At 48.8% G+C, this 17831-nt stretch overlaps 1 protein-coding gene across 9 annotated transcripts in view; it reads left to right on the plus strand.

The window, feature by feature from the left end:
• The window catches only part of LOC119169173 (transmembrane protein 117), a 261084-nt gene that overhangs the window by 175003 nt on the left and 68250 nt on the right, over positions 1–17831 (plus strand). For all 9 annotated transcript variants that reach the window (XM_075886300.1, XM_075886304.1, XM_075886301.1 and 6 more), the window contains one exon: positions 10855–11010. In XM_075886300.1, coding sequence (XP_075742415.1) covers positions 10855–11010 — 156 coding nt within the window. The remainder of the gene's footprint in view (positions 1–10854; positions 11011–17831) is intronic.

Genomic DNA, 17831 nt, shown 5'->3' on the forward strand with positions numbered 1-17831 from the left:
AGCCACATAAAGTGCAACACCTCTTCCACGTTTATCCGATCGAATGGAAAAGAAACTGTCATATCCAGGCAGTTTCAACTTGCTACTGCTATTTGTATACCATGTTTGGGGAAGCATAAGAACACCCATTTTGAATGAGAGTTGCTCTAAAAAAAAAAGCAAAATGTCATCCTCTTTATTAACTGCAGAGGGAGTGTTAATATGCAAAACTGATTGGCAAGGCGGGTAATCAGACTTAATGGCAGAAGGGGACGCTAAGCTTATGTATGCACAGTCGTTATTCAATTTTTGATAAAACGGTGCAGTGCTTAGTCTACTAGTGTGTCACCTGCGCCTGCGCAGTTGCACATAACGAGCCGGAGAAAACCTTATCAAAGTCATGCTCATTCAGAACATGCACGGCGGGTGTATCATCAGATTGTTTTGCGTAGATTTTCCCGTTTGTATTCATGCGTCTTCTTCACAGCAAGAGCTAGAAGTTTCTTCAAGGCTGTGCAAAGATACTCATTCACGTAGATAGCATTTTCACTGGTCAGCCGACATTTTTGTTGGTCAGTCGAGCTTGTTTTGCCTTTCTTAAAACGCTGTCTCGCTTTGCACGAGACTTAAACTGGACGATGATATTACTTCTGCTGCTGTCTCGGCTCGGCACCTGATGACAGGCCTCAATATCACCTGCAGTTATTTGCTCACTTTTGGCACTGCTAATCTTAGAGACAATGCTAATAACAGATTTATTGTCTTGTTTCAGTACGCCTTGTATTTCGAGGTTTGCTTTTCTCGAGTACTGCTCAGCAAGAACAAGCCTTGCTTCAAGATCCTTGCCTTTGCTCTCAAGAAATTTACACTCAGCACGAAGAGAGGCATTTTCACTTACAAGATTGCTGTTCTTTGTGATCACATCGTCCAGTTTCTTCTTGTGCTGCTAAAATGAAGTGAAGGCGAAGTCAAGACTTTCTGTCAATTATCGTTCATTTTTTAGCTTACAAACTTCATTCCATAAATCTCTTTCAAGGAAATCAGGGAAAGATTTTATATCTTGTTTTATCTCTTCTTTTACCTTTACCAGCTCTGCCTTCATCTCTTCCTTGAGTTTAGTAACGTCTTTTGCCATTTTCTAACACCCACACAAAAATACAAGGCAAAATAATAACGAAAAATTTTGGATTCACTGTTTGGCAGCAGCGACAAAGCGTAGATATGCAACAAGGTAACAAAATGCTTAATAATTTGGACCACTAACCTGCGATAAGAGGGCAAGAAAGTTTAGCCCGTGCACACAGCTCTCGCCGCTTCTGCCAAGTGAAAAGCTGCGGCAATGACGTAGCTCCTTTTGTAGCGCGCACAACATGACGTTGATTTTTGAGGCAGGGCACAGGTGCAGCCGACAACAACGCCTCCTGGTACCAGACAATAGATTGCTTCAGAGAAGTGGTGGACCGTTTGGACACTTTAGTACAGCCGCTTGAAATTCCCTGTGATAAGAGTGCCAGAAAGTTTAGCCCGTGCACACAGCTCTCGCCGCTACTGCCACAACACAACACAAGTGACTAACACAACCTCAAGTTTCCGCAGTATCTTATTGGTGATGCTGTTATGACCTAGTGCCGACTTGCCATTGAGTGCTAAAATGGCTTGCCTTACTTCCGCCATGGTGAAGTCTTCATGCAGCCAGCTCATTCCCAGAAGAGGATCTCGCAGCTTCATTCAGGGCTCTGGTAATCGTGTGTCTTCGATTGGATCTTGGGTTGCCCTGGCTGAGGAGATATTTGAGCAAACCCCAGGACTTGCCGTTGTGCATCTGGCCATCGCATCTGATCCTTGGTGCATCGTTTCATTGCTGATTGCAGAGGGTTCAACAGTGATCAATAATGGTCATGCTGAGCTCTTCAGATTTTTTTTCTTCATCCTTAGGTTGAACCTTTGTCCCATCCATCAGAAAAACAGCGCCTGCTTGACTTGAGTCACATTAGCTAGCATGCAATCCATCATGTCTACCCCAAGATCGGTGACGATCTTGGTGGGCGACTCCGTGTTGCTCTTGTTTTGTTAGCGTCAGTCTTCCAGGTCTCTGGAAGACTGGCAAGTTGCATTCATTTTCGAGAGTTCCGTGCACTGTTGTTGCCATGGAACTCGCGAAAATGATATTGCCACCAGCACGTAGTGGGTTGACAGCAAGAGCGGCTCTCAATCTGGAGGAAAAAAGAAGATCGCGTGCTTCTTTGCTCGAGAGCGAGCCACGACTGACGCATCGTTCTAGTGCTAGCTACCTGGTGGTTTAATAAATCACCCAGTAGTTGTGACTCATCGTGACAAACTGGTGGAGGTGCTGGGTAGTCTCACGGATGCTGCAGACCCCCCCAGGAAGCCGCAATACGAGTCCAGTGCCAGTCAATACTCCCGTGCATCGGACCAGCCGCCGAATCGGGATTGCCTCCGGAAGCCGACGATACTGCTCCCACCACGTCGACAAACATGACCAGCGCTTCGGTGCAAACCTCGACAACCGGCACGGGAAGCACGTCGAACCGCTACACGTTGGAAAGCCCACGCGCACCGGCGACGTTCCATAGCTCGGAGCACGAGGACGTTGAGGACTGGTTGGCGGATTTCGAGCGCGTAGCCACCTTGAATCAGTGGGACGACGCGGCAAAACTGGGTCGTGTCTACTTCTATCTCGAAGACGGGGCACGTACGTGGTATCAAAACCGAGAGGAACAGCTGACGACGTGGCCCGAATTCTCTCGTAGACTTCTGCAGACCTATGCCAGTGCTGATCGCCAAGAACGAGCTGAATGAGCTATTCTGGCCCGCGTCCAGCTGCCAAACGAAACTGTGACCACGTTCGTCGAAGACATGACGTGCCTCTTCCGACGGGCCGATTCAAGAATGGCGGAGGACAAAAAGTTGCGTCACTTGATGCGCGGTGTCAAGGACCAGCTTTTTACCAGCCTCATGCGAAGTCCTCCGAAGACGGTCGCGGAGTTCTTGTCCGAGGCCGTGACAATGAAAAAAATGCTGCAGCAGCGATCCAACCAATACGACCGACAAGTCAGTGGCATGTCTACTGCCGACATTTTCACCGCCACTAGAACCAACAACGACTGCCTACGTGAACTCATCCGTGATATAGTACGTGAAGAGTTACAAAAGGCTGGTGTAACACCTCATCCTACAGTTAACTCTATTGCAACTGTGATCAAGGATGAGCTGCACCAGGCCCTCCGGGACACCTTGCCTCATGATACAGCTGTGCCAGCTCCTGCTGAATACCGCCGTGAGACAACCTACGTGGAAGCCTTGAAACGCCCTGCTGCATCGCCGCCATTATTCGTCCATCCTGTTCCTGCTGTTTCACTACAGTCAGCGCAGCACATACCGTACTACGAAGGCACGTACACGCCACCACCGTTGGCCTTTGTCCCTGGTGCTTCTGTCGCCCATCGTTCAGTGCAACCAGTTCAGTACATCGACGATCGGCGCACGTCTCCTCGAAAGTCTGATGTTTGGCGCACACCTGATCGCCGGCCTCTGTGCTTTCACTGTGGAGAAGCTGATCACTTGTACCGCCAGTGCCCATATCGCCGTCTTGGGCTTCGCGGCTTCTCTGCGTACTCACCGCCACCCCGTAATGGCCAGAGACCACGCGACATCGAAAACTACCTCTCCCAGCAGCATGCACCACCATCTGCCGGGCGCCAGTCGCGCTCGCCATCACCGAGGCGATTTTCATCAACGCCCCAGCGGTATTCTACCACACGGTCTCCCAGCCCCCACCAGGAAAACTAGGCCAAGCGACCTCTGGGGGCGGGGTCGCTGAACGTCGAAGCGCTGAAGACCTCCTATTGACGCAGAACTGTACAGAAACCGGTCCGACATCACATACTGCTGCAAAGGATGGCTGACTTTCACTCGACATAGCAGTGACAATGGATGGTTGTGCAGTTAATGTGTTAGTGGACATCGGCGCAGACTATTCCATACTGAGCGGGAAACTGACAACGCAGCTGAAGAAAGTCATCACGCCGTGGTATAACTTGCAGATTCGGACAGCTTGTGGCCACGTCGTTACTCCACTGGGTGCCTGCACAACTAGAGTACAGATTCAAGGGTACACATTCGTAGCAAGCTGCCTTGTTCTACCCGAATGTTCCCGTGACGTCATTCTGGGAGTTGGCTTTCTACAAGAAAATGGAGCTATCATTGATCTGCAAGAGCGCCGCGTCACGTTCTCAGCCCAGCGAGCAATCAACGTGCAGGATGGTGAAAGGCGTGTCGACGTACTCCGTATTTCTGAACAGAGTGTGACGCTTCCTCCACGAACAAGTGTTCTAGTCGACGTAACATGCTGTGGTTTGGGCGATGGCGATGTGGTGGCTGAGACAAATTTAGAACACCTCCTGCAGCAAGGCATTTGTGTAGCTAGAAGTGTAATACACCTTCGTGATGGCCGATCTGAATTGCTCGTAACCAACTTTAGCAACGAGCATCGACATGTTTTCCGTGGCACTTCGATAGCATTTGCCCACGAAGTAGCAAGCGTCACCAACTGTCTCACGTCGGAAATAGTGGATACCGCCGACACGTCAATGAGTAATATTGACATCAATCCTGATCTGTCCACCGTTAACCAGACTGTGCTACGAGCGCTGTTGTCCGAGTTCAGGTCTTGCTTTGCAATTTTCTCAAAGATCCGCCAGACGTCCATCACTCAACACAGGATCATCACGTACGAGGACGCACGTCCGATACACCAGAACCCCTACCGCGTGTCGGCCAAAGAACGTGAAGCGATACGTACGCAAGTCACCGAGATGCTTGGCAAGGGCGTTATTGAACCATCTAACAGCCCGTGGTCATCTCCAGTCGTACTTGTCAAAAAGAAGGACGGGTCGCTACGCTTCTGCGTCGACTACCGAAAGCTTAACAACGTGACGAAAAAGGATGTGTATCCACTGCGACGTATCGACGATTCGCTGAATAGACTTCATCGTGCCCATTATTTTACTTCCCTCAATCTCAAAAGCGGGTATTGGCAAATCGAGGTAGATCAGCGAGATCGTGAGAAAACAGCCTTTGTGACTCTGGACGGCATATACCAATTTTGAGTGCTCCCTTTTGGCTTGTGTTCAGCACCGGCAACTTTCCAGCGAATGATGGACACTGTCCTCACAGGGCTCAAGTGGCAGACTTGTCTTGTCTACCTTGATGATGTGGTGGTCTTCTCTACCACGTTCGAGCAGCACCTTCACCGCCTGCGCAGCGTGCTGGAGGCTATCCGATCGGCGGACCTCACACTAAAGCCACAGAAGTGCCACTTCGGCTATAAGGAACTAAAATTTCTTGGACATGTAGTTAGCGCCGAAGGAAATTCGTCCCGAGCCGGACAAGCTTGCCGCTGTTGCCGAATTACCTGCTCCTGTCGATAAGAAAGCCGTCCGGCGCTTTCTTGGTTTGTGCGCCTACTATTGCCGATTCATTCATGGCTTTTCACAGATAGCAGAACCTCTGACTCATCTCACAAGGGACGACACGCCGTTTGTCTGGGAAAACGAGCAACAAGCAGCTTTTGATGAGCTGCGACAGCGCATGCAATCAGCGCCCGTTCTCGCTCATTTCGACGATGATGCTGACACGGAGGTCCATACCGACGCTAGTAACATTGGGCTCGGTGCAGTGCTCGTTCAGTGTCAAGAGGACATCGAAAGAGTGATAGCCTACGCCAGCCACTCTCTATCCCGTGCCGAGGCGAATTATTCCACTACGGAGAAAGAGTGCCTCGCAGTTGTGTGGGCAATCACCAAGTTCCGCCCGTACCTTTATGGTCCTCCCTTCAAGATAGTGACGGACCATCACGCGCTCTGTAGGTTGGCAAGCCTGCGCGACCCTTCAGGTCGGCTAGCACGGTGAAGCTTGCGGCTGCAGGAATTTGATGTCACCATCGTCCATAAGTCCGGCCGTAAGCATGAAGACGCTGACACACTGTCACGCGCACCCCTTCATGTCGTCAGTCAGGAAGCAGAGGAAGACGAAGGCTTTCTGGGCGCCGTTAATGCATCAGACTTGAGCAAGAAAACGACAGCGTAATGATGCAGAGATTCGTCCAATCATTGATCATTTAGAGGGCCAGGGTGCAATCATACCACGTCATTTATCCCGCTCGTTGACGTCGTTCTGCCTGCGAGACGGTGTGCTGTACAAGAAGAACGCTCGTTCGAACAATCGTGCTTACCTCCTGGTGGTTTCTCGAGATATGCGAGACGACGTCCTCTTCGCTTGCCATGACGAACCCACATCCGGTCATCTGGGCTACTCAAGGACACTTGCCAGAGTGAGCGAGAGGTACTATTGGCCAGGACTTTCAGCAAGCGTAAAGAACTACGTCAAGAGCTGTCGGGAATGTCAGCGCCGAAAGCAACCATCTGTTAAGCCAGCTGGTTTGCTTCAGCCCATTGAAGCACCCTGCACGCCGTTCGACCAAGTCAACATGGACATTCTCGGGCCATTTCCTATGTCTGCGGACAGCAACAAATGGGTGATCGTCGCGACCGACTATTTGACACGCTACGCTGAAACCCAGGCGATCTCACGAGCCACGGCTTCTGAGGTAGCACAATTTTTCATGCGCCACATCGTGTTACGACACGGTGCTCCTTCCAGTGTAATAACGGACAGAGGGACGGCATTCACGGCGCAGCTTACGGACGAAGTTTTCAAACTGAGTAACACCAGACATCGAAGGACAACTGCGTACCACCCGCAAGCCAACGAACTTACCGAACGACTGAATAAGACCCTCGCAGACATGATCTCAATGTACATCAACGTACAGCACAAAACATGGGACCGGATCTTACCTTACGTCACCTTCGTGTATAATACCACCGTGGAAGAGACCACGCGATTCACGCCATTTCGGCTTCTCTACGGCCGCGAAGTGCAGACCATGCTAGACTCAATGCTACCGTGTCAGGACGAAGACGAGTTGGCAACAGACGCCGAAGAATTCGCAGAGCGTGCTGAGGAAGCTTGGCAACTCGCGCGATTGCACATCGGCCAGCAACAGCAGGCAGACGCAAGACGCTATAATACCCGTCACAGAGAAGTGTTTTACAGCCCCGGGGATCAAGTTTGGGTGTGGACACCCATCCGCCGCCGTTGCCTTAGTGAAAAGTTGCTGAGCCGGTACTTTGGCCCATATAAAGTGTTACGCCGCGTCAGTGACGTGAACTACGAAGTGGTTCCGGACTCAACACCCCATGCACGGAGCAGGACACGGCTGAGGCCGGACGTCGTTCATGTGTTGCGCATGAAACCATTTATTGCGCGTTGTTCGTAACTTTTCCTTTACCGTACCGCGTTCTTTGTGTTTTTTGTTTATTTTGTGAACTTACTTTCTCGTTCATTGACGTTTCCTATATTGGCACGCTCTTCAATTTTTACTTTCACTTCATCCGAATTTTCAATTTTTTTTCACGTGCCTATGTAGTAGCATCGCGGTGCTGCTATGTACTTTCCTTTCTTCTTTTTGGTACTTGTTTTTTTTTTTCTTTTCGGAAGGAGGGATAATACCACCAGCACATAGTGGGTTGAAAGCAAGAGCGGCTCTCAATCTGGAAGGAAAAAGAAGATCGCGTGCTTCTTTGCTCGAGAGCCAGCCACGACTGACGCATCGTCCTAGTGCTAGCTACCTGGTGGTTTAATAAATCCCCCAGTACTTGTGACTCATTGTGACAATATCAATCTGTGACTTTAAACTTATTTCTGTTGATGTGGAAGCGGGTCTCTAGTACGTGATGGTCGCTATCAAAATTCACAGCAGTGTTACTCCACTCCGCTATCTCAGTGTTCCTCACATATGCTAGAACGAGGGTGGTGTCCCAAGTCGATGAGTGGCCGATTTGGGTTGGAAACGCCTTGTCTGTGGTGAGCGTGAGGTACATTTCGGTGCTGTTCTGTCACATAACTCGGCTCTTGCTTGTGTCGTGGCCGTACCCCCATAGTCCATAGGGGCGTTGAAGTCTTCGACGACGACAAGGAAGTAGGTGCTGGCCAGGTCGATGAACTTCTCTAGTATCGTCTGAAACTGCTTAGAAGCGTGGTGGTTTGGGCTAGTTGGTATAACATGATTGTTATAGTGTGAGAACAGAACGACGACAAGAGGACAAGAAGAAGAGCTCTTGAGTTTTAAGTTTGATCACGTGATTCATCACTATACACAGCAGCGCTGAAACTGCTGTCAGGAGTCCCTGGGACTGCTCTAAATATTGAGTTTAAACATGGATTGTTATAGTGTGAGAACAGAACGACGACAAGAGGACAAGAAGAAGAGCTCTTGAGTTTTAAGTTTGATCACGTGATTCATCACTATACACAGCAGCGCTGAAACTGCTGTCAGGAGTCCCTGGGACTGCTCTAAATATTGAGTTTAAACATGGATTGTTATAGTGTGAGAACAGAACGACGACAAGAAGACAAGAAGGAGAGCTCTTGAGTTTTAAGTTTGATCACATGATCCAGCACTATACACTGCAAGGAGTCCCTGGGACTGCTGTAAATATTGAGTTTAAACATGCTGTTCCTGTGGTGGTTACTGTGTTCCTTGTTCAGCAGAACTTCTAACATGATGTATTCGACTTTGCAACTCACCAGGGATGGTCATGAGACAAGTGCGTGTATTTATTGTCCACTAACGTGCATACTCCCTGACCACAGGGCTGCCCAGAAACAGCCCGATAACCTTGAAGAGATGCGGCAGAAACTAGGGCTTCCTGAAAAGCTCTTATCTGTGGTTTATTAACTAGTAATCTAAAACAATGCTGTAAATAAGCCCTTTTGGTGGAGTACTTCTTGCACTCCTATTGCCAGATGCTGAACTTTTGTAATGATCTATGTTTAGGCAGATTTTTTGTTCGCTTGCAGTGAGCTGCACAAAACATGGGAAGGCATAAAGAAACTTCCAACTTTCTTGATGTTTGGAAACATCAAGAAAATTCCAAGCATGTACATTTAGAAGCATCGAAAACGCTGTTATTACCAGACAACAATAATAACAACCATGACAGTGATGGCACGGCGCAAGCGGCAGGCAAAAGAACGCTGGTAGACAGTGCAGGCAGCGCAGAAGTGCGTCACAGTATTGTGTGCTATTTCACAAGCTAAATGGTGTTAGTTGCAGCCAGTGGCTTGTCGTTCTAGGTGCTCTCTTAAACCGTAACTGAGAAAGGTCTGTAATACACCCAAACCTCAATTTAACGAACCCGTTTATAATGATATATTGGTTATTAATGTCACATTAATTTATCTCGCGAGCGCTTGCGAAGGATGGATTTGAGAGAAAGCTTAAAACGACAGGCATAGCAAGACAAACACACTTTATACCCTGAAAGGGCAAAACCCATACACTGAATTCGTGTTAAATCATTCAGTAACTCAATAACACTCAATAACTCAGTAACACTGAAAAACTCAATAACACTCAATGGCAATCTGCGTACATGGGCAAACCCAAACCGACTGTAGCTCAGTCCAATTCATTACTAGCCCTAGCCGCTAGCCCTAAGCCAATATAGCGTCAACAATGGAATGTTCTTACAGTTCGAAACGTTGCGACTCGTTGCCCTTGGCTGTGTCGAGGTTTAGTCGAGTCCTCCACCATTGACGGGCTGCTCCACTTCTTACGGTCGTCGTCCGTTGACCGCGCCGCACAAACAGCTCGTCCTCATGGCCAGTGTCCAGGTCCTCGTCTCAATCTTCAGCCTCGCTAGGCTTAGCTTGTCATAGACTGCCCTGCTGACTGGTCCACTCTGCTGACTGGTGTGGGCTGCTTCCGTCCTAGCACAATGTGGGATAGCTGCAGAGTGGTAAGTGATGTGCCATATTGTACACTTCAAGGGGGAATAGTGGTTATGGGGTTCAACTGCTGACCGGCAAGTGGTGAGATTGAATTACCGCCGCCATGGCCGCATTTTCTATAGAGGCGACAATGCTTGATGTCTTTGTACTTGGATTTAGATGTGCTTTAAAGATCTTCAGGTGATCGAAATTTCGAAGCCCCCCATCACGTCATTTCTCATAATCATATCTTGCCTTTGGGATGTGAAACCTCGGCAATTATGTGCCGTATTTTGACAAATAGGCCACCAAGAACATATTTGAGCAACAACATGCCAAATAAAAATGTTTGTCAGTACCGCTTTAAAATTTACTTTACCGTAATTTAAGTTTAATCTATTTCTTCCATCTATGCGCTTAATGTTTTTCATTTCGTTTGACTGTTTAACACTAACTGCTTCAAGACATATTGAATCTAGAACATGTCGACTTCTGCAAGATGAATCTCCCTTCTATTGAAAGTTTTCATGTGTTTGGGTTGACATCCATCTGAAACCCTTTGTTGTCTAGGTGGCATTGGGAGCTCCATGAGCTATGTCACTGTCTTCTCTTGTTGGTAGATGGCTTAAAGATCAACATGTGACAGAGTTTTGTGTGATTGGGAAGTAAATATCATAGGAAAAGTGATGCCGACCAATGTAATATTAAAAATAAAAACTTGTATTGTTTTAAAAATGAGAATCAGCCAACGTCTTTGGGTCCAACTCAAACCCTTCTTCAGGGGTGACTGTGGCGCACCAGAGAGAACATCAGTTTATAAGGCCTTTTTCTATGCAAGTCAAGGGATCAAGCCTGTTTTTACTCATAATAATATTACAGTGGTTGGTTTCACTTTTCCAGTGACATTATTGGTACATGCACTGAAATTTCTACTCGAAAGGTAGCAAAACCAGTTTTGTTCACTTTTCTTAAGTAATGATTCAAAGGTTTCAGAAACTGTCATTGACAACTGTCTTTCAGGCAAGTGGTTCAACTATGGCATCATTGTGGTTGTGATGCTACTGGACTTGAACATGTGGAAAAATCAGATCTTCTACCAGCCCGACGACTATGGCCAATACACTGGTCCGAACAACAAGGTCCGCACTGTGGTCAACTTTGCCACATTAGCTGCAGGTGAGTGAGTCTTCACTTCATGGCTTGCATATTGTTACACGACATCGGCAACGAGAGAGCATCAGGTAGACGACGAAAACGATGAATGCGATTGTGCTCATGTTGTTGTTGCTAATGTACCTCCATCTTGGCCGCAGCTGCCTCTGACTCTCCCTGTATATTTTGTAAATATATTTATTTGATTCATTCTCTCTCTCCTGTGACGTTTGGTGGTGGTGCGGGGTACAACGCGATATAACGAAGCTCCGCAGTGGCCGACGTTTGGATTTTCCATCATGGCGAACCAGGAACCCGCTCCCGCCGAGGCGACTACAACAACAACTGTTCTCCTTTCGCAGCTAAAAGATCCTGGCACATTCTGTGGCATTGATGATGTCAACATTGAAGAATGGTTGCCATTGTACGAACGTACAAGTAAGAATTACTGCTGGGATCAAACTCTTATGTTGGCTAACATCCTGTTCTACTTGAAACAGCAACAGTGTGGTTCGAGAACCACGAACATGAAATTGGAAGCTGGGATACGAGCAAGGAAAAGGTGCGCGCCCTTTTGGGTAAGTCTGTGGGTAGAAAGGCAGCGGCCAAGAAGGAGTTAGCATCTCATGCGCAAACGTCAGCTGAGTCCTACGTGACTTACATACAGGACGTGCTCGCCCTTTGCCAAAAAGCAGGCAATGGCATAGAAGAAACTGAGAAAGTATCACACATATTGAAAGGCATTGCAGATGATGCGTTCAACCTTCTCATATGCAAGGACTGCAACCCGGTCGATGCCATCATCAAGGAGCGCCAGCGTCTTGAGGCCGCAAAATGTCGACATATCGCCCACCATTTCACTCGACTAACAAACACAACAGCGATCAGGTCGTGCGAAGACGGGCCTGCACTACAGACGCCGTTAACTGCAGAGCATGTGACCAAGATCATCAGACGTGAATTGAAGCTCTGTCTCCTGGGTCCACGTGCTCCCATGCCTGTGACTCTAGCCCTCAGATAGTGCCACTAGTACATGCCATTGTGCGACAAGAGCTTTTCCGTGCTGGATTGGACTTTCATTGCACTACAGCTCCCTCTCAGCTGATTCACCGTTCTCGACCCCCTGTTTCGTATGCCCAAAGCCAAAACCTTCCAGTGCGCCCTCGCAATCCAGCTGAGTGGAGGACTGCTGACAATCGTCCAATTTGTTTCAACTGCCGCCATATCGGACACATGGCCCGCCATTGTAACACTCGGTGGTATTGGCATCAGGCATCCTATGGGTAAACCCATCACCCAGAGAGGGATCATGGACACTTTCAACCTTACCGGGAATCACCTCGGGCCACCAGTGAAGACGTTCCTTTTATGCCGCCATATCGTCATCGTTCTCCATTTCTGCATGCTCACAAGTCCCGTTCACCGCTCTCCTGTCGCCCGTCGTCTCACTTGCCCCAATTTCGCCGACTGACCACCTGCCGGGGAGGGGAAAACTAGATGATGCAGCTCCCGAAGGTGATGCTGCATGCACCACTTGCCCGCCAAATCCTCTGACCATGCTGCCGACTCTACACAACTTTATTGACGTTGAAGTAAACGACACACTCATTTTTGAACTTGTGGACACAGGGACACACATATCAGTAATAAACTCACAACTTCGTTGCCGCCTTAAGAAAGTTTTAATGCCACCCACTGTACCACTCATCCAGGTCGCCGACGGTGGCACATTTCCCATGCTTAGAATGTGCTCCACGCGTATAAGTGTTGCCGATCACTCCACGACATTGCTATTTGCTGTGCTCGAGAAATGTTCCCATGAACTTATCCTCGGCATAGACTTTTTATCCGCGTACTCTGCCCTTATTGATTTTGGAACCGGCATGCTTCAACTCGATTTACCGTGTTATCATGACGACCCAACACCAGCTCAATCACGTCTGTGTTCTGTAGATCACATTCGTCTAGCACCTCAAGCCGTTACCTTCGTGAACCTGAGATCTGTCCCTCCTGTTCCCGACGAGGCCTACATGTTGACACCTATTGCTGACGTTCTGCTGGCCAAAAATGTTGCCATGCCTCACACACTTTTGACAATCAAAGGAAATACAGCATCTCTTCTGATCCTAAACTTTAGCTGGTGCACTTCAAGTTATCCCAGATGGTATGGTTTGGTGAAAGTTTCTTCTATAGGTGCTGCCTTTTTGGCATTCGTTGGCGAATATTCTTCATCATCTGCCCCATTCTCCTCCTCAAAGAGCGCAGCGGATGTCACCATCGACAAGGTGATCGCCCCTGGCCTTCTTCCAGCACAGACAGCTGATATCTGACACCTGCTGAAATTCTACCATGACATCGTTGATTTTGGTGACCGCCCTTTGGGTCAGACATCTTTCGTAACTCATAGGATTAACACTGGAGATGCCAGCCTCATCCGACGACGTCCTTATTGCGTGTCTAATGCTGCGTGACGAGTTATTTAGCACAAAGTTAAAGAAATGCTCACAAAAGACGTCATCGAACCTTCCTGCAGCCCATGGGCATCGCCGGTCGTGCTAGCCAAGAAGAAGGATAGCAGCTGGCGCTTCTGCGTAGACTACCGTCATTTAAACAAAGTAACACGTAAGGTCGTGTATTTACTGCCGCAGATTGACGATGTTCTCGACTGCCTACATGGGTCTGCCTAATTTTCATCTATTGACTTATGATCAGGATACTGGCAGATTTCTGTCGATCATTGAGATCGTGAGAAAACCGCATTCATCACACCTGATGGACTTTTCCAGTTCAAGGTTATGCCATTGGGATTGTGTAATGCCCCAGCTGCATTTGAAAGGATAATGGACTCTCTCCTGTATGATACAAATGGTTCACATGCCTGTGCTATCTAAATCATGTAATCGTATTTTCACCTACATGTGAAAGCCACCTTAGCGGCCTATCAGCTGTTCTTGAGGTTTTCCCAACAGCAGGACTTCAGCTCAACTCTTCCAAATGTCGCTTTGGCCCTCGGGAAATCACTGTGCTGGGCCACCTTGTCAGTGTTCGAGGCGTCCAACCTGATCCTGACAAAATTAGAGTTGTCAAAGATTTTCCCGTACGACGTTCCACAAAAGATGTGCACAGTTTTATCGGCCTCTGTTCTTACTTTCGACATTTTGTGAAGAATTCGCTGATATGGCCCTTAGCACTTATGGAACTACTGAAGAATGACATGCCTTTTTATTGGGGTACTGACCAAGCGACTGTCTTCAGCACCGTTACAACATTACTTCCCCACCCATGTAGGCCCATTTCGACCTGTCAGCCCATACTGATGTTCGTACCGATGCCAGCGGACATGGAATCGGTGCTGTTCTTGCCCAGCGGCAGCAAGGACAGGATCGCGTCATCGCTTATGCAAGTCGCCTTTTTTCTCCTTCGGAGAGCAAGTTTTCCATCACAGAGCGTGAGTGCCTCGCACTAGTCTGGGCAGTCGGAAAATTTCGACCATACTTGTATGGCCGCACCTTTTCGGTAATTACGGATCACCATGCCTTGTGCTGGCTGTCATCCCTTAAAGATCCAACTGGACGACTTGGCCTTTGGGCCTTAAAACTCCAATACAGCTTTGACGTGGCATACAAATCTGGCCTAATGCACCAGGATGCCGACTGTCTATCCCGTCACCGCGTGGACCCACCCGACCTTTAAGCACATGATTCTGATCCTTGTGTCTTCGCCATGTCTGCTTTCACCGACATATGGAAGGAACAGCTCAGTGGTGTCCACTTGCGGTCTATCATGCAGAGTCTACGTTTGCCCCATGTAGATCCGTCGCTACACTTGTTCGTTCTACGCGATGGCATTTTTTACTGACGCAACACCAGCGCAGACAGACCAGAGCTACTACTCGTAGTTCTTGCGACACTCCGTTCCGCTATTCTTGAACAGCTTCACGACGCTCCAACCGCTGGACATCTCGGGGTCACGTGCATGTACGATCGTGTGCGGCGTAGATTCTTCTGGCCAGGCCTTTACCGTTCTGTGCACCAATACGTTGCTGCTTGTGAGTCCTGCCAGCACTCCAAACATTCCACCTTGCCACCAGCTGGTCCGCTCCAACCAATAGACATACCCACCGTCCTTTTCTACCGTGCCAGTTTTGATCTCGTTGGACCATTTCCTACTTCTCTCACTGGAAACAAGTGGACAGCCATGGCCACTGACTACGCCACAAGATACGCTATCACACGAGCGCTACCGACAAGCTGTGCCACTGACGTCCCAGACTTCTTGCTTCATGACGTAATTCTTCACCATGGCGCTCCTTGACAGCTGCTGACCAATCGTGGTCGCCCATTTCTTTCAAAAGTAGTAACATCCTTCGCTCGTGTTCGGCGCGTCACGAGCTCACTACGGCCTACCACCCGCAAACAAATGGTCTTACCAAGCGCCTAAATCGAACCTTGACCTTGACAACAATGCTCTTCATGTACGTTTCCTAAGATTACCTTGATTGGTATAGTACTTTGCCTCATGTGACATTCGCATAGAATTCGTCATGCCACGACACCGCTGGCTTCTCTCCCTTCTATTTATTGGTCAGCTGCCATCCAGCGTTACCCTTCGAGACTCTTCTCCCATCGACTACGCAAACAGTGGGGCTCTTCGATATCCCATTTCTGGCTACCCGCGGGCGGCCAGAGCCAGCCAGAGCGCGCTTGTTTTTCTCTGGCTGCTTCGTCCCCCCCCCCCCCCCCCTGACGGCGCACTTCCGGTTGGCGTTCGTTTTTCTCGGGTTGGATGTTCTGGTGACCCGCGGGGAGCCCGAGGGTCGCCAGACGCTTCCAGGACAATTTAGTCGTGAAAGCTTTCTGGAAGGCTGTGGGCAGGTTTCGGGCTAGCAGACGCCGCAAAGGTACGATGCGCGCTCGGTGCCATCTTTGTGAGGACTAGATAGATTGTAATGTGGGCGCTTGAGGACTGAGCCTTCGCTTGTCATTACGCGTGGCGTTATCTTCTAAAGCCTGTTCCGCCTTGCGAGATGGAGCGATTGCGAGTGGCGGTGAGTCTATGAAGCTACTGTTAATCGCTTTTGTTATGTTTTCCGTGAAGCTTCCTCCTGTGAACAATGCGGTGAACTGTTGCCTGTTGACTGCGTCGTGCACATGCCTTAAAAGTTATGTACGTTGTACACGTTTGTACGCACGCATGGAGACAACTTTGGAGTTATTCTTTTTTTGTAGTAGTCATTCGTGAAGCTGTGCCTGCTTTCTGTGCACTTATCGAAGACGATTGTGATCGAACTAGCTCGCTCCGTCGTATGTTTGCGTACATGAACCTCTTAAAACCTCTGTCCTGACTACTCGATTGATCTTCGATGCTGATAGAAGGCCCTAGATCGCGACTGTTGGTGATGCTCGCTGGTCGCGAACGGCGTGCGAACCCATTTCCATCTATGAGCCAGCATATGTGGTAGGATATTATACGATACAGCGCGAGAAAAAAAAATGGAGAATGGATTCAGAAATTTATTGGCCCATTTTATCATTGGCTTTGTCTTTTTTCACCTCTTCGTAATAATGCCGCGCAGTACGTACTATGACCTAGTAGGTCGAATCAAAGCTGATATACATGACATTCGTTAAGTGCCACTTAGGACTAGAAAACAGGCCAAGGCAAGTTCTAAAGATGGATCGATAACATGCCATGCAGATGTTTATTTTATATACGACGCACACTCGTGGTACCGATACCTGCGCATATCATAAACTTTAGACAAAATGTAAGTTGGTCAACGTGTGTTTGCGACGTATAATACGGGATAGCTGAGAAGGCATATATCTTCAAGCTCTTTTGGGGACAGGATCGCTTCCGTGTGACTTCGCGTCGTGTTGTGCAGTGACTAATACATGTACTAAAGAGACGTGAGTTTGTCAAGCCGTCAACGTCGCGGCAGCTCACCTTGCATCGTTCTCAAGGCAGCGTGCGCCAGCTGGCTGTTTCGTTCGCGAACACGGCGAGTGATCGTGCGAGGATACGAAGTCATACCCCAAATGCGTACGCTCGAGGATATTATTACAGCTTTTTGGTGAGCTTAGCTATGTATTTCCAAGTGGACAATGCAGAAAAAAACCAACATACACGCGGCGCACTGTTTTGTTTGCTGCCATGACGGTAGAGTTTGTTTACGTTTACGCTGGCTGTCCTGCGTTCGATTTTGCGACCTTCAGCCTGTCGCCGGGCGTGCGCGTAGCCAGCCTACGTCATTTCGTATCAGAACCGGATGCAGCAGTAGCTTTCGGGGAGCCCGCGGTTCTCCAGAACCAACCCAGGAATCCGAAAATTGAAGAGCCCCGGTTACAGAGTACGCCCAAGATGCCACTGCTCGGGCTCAAGTGGCCCATCAAATCGCACGGGAACGTCTTCTTGGCTCGCAGCTTTCTCAGAAGGCTCGCTACGATAGCCATCACAGAGTAGTTTCCTACTCTCCAGGTTCATTGGTCCTTCTATGGACACCATGCCGCCACGTTGGCCTCTCTTCGAAGCTCCTATCTCGTTACTCGGGGGATTACAAGGTTTTACGGTGGATTCCTGAGGTCACATATGAGATCCCTCCGCTGGACAGTAAGTCTTCGTCGTCCAGACCCGCCACTGACATCGTCCACGTGTCTTGTCTGAAGCCATACATCTCCGCATATGATGCTACTCTCCTTTAGGTGCCGAGACGGCGCTACCGGCGGCGAGGGCGTTATATGTTACATGACATTGGCAACGAGAGAGCATCAGGTAGACGATGAATGTGATTGTGCTGGTGTTGTTGTTGCTGTTGTACCTCCACATTGGCCGCAGCTGCCTCTGAC

The sequence above is a fragment of the Rhipicephalus microplus genome, chromosome 2, assembly GCF_043290135.1.
Source record: "Rhipicephalus microplus isolate Deutch F79 chromosome 2, USDA_Rmic, whole genome shotgun sequence".
Classification (NCBI taxonomy): Eukaryota; Metazoa; Arthropoda; class Arachnida; order Ixodida; family Ixodidae; genus Rhipicephalus; species Rhipicephalus microplus.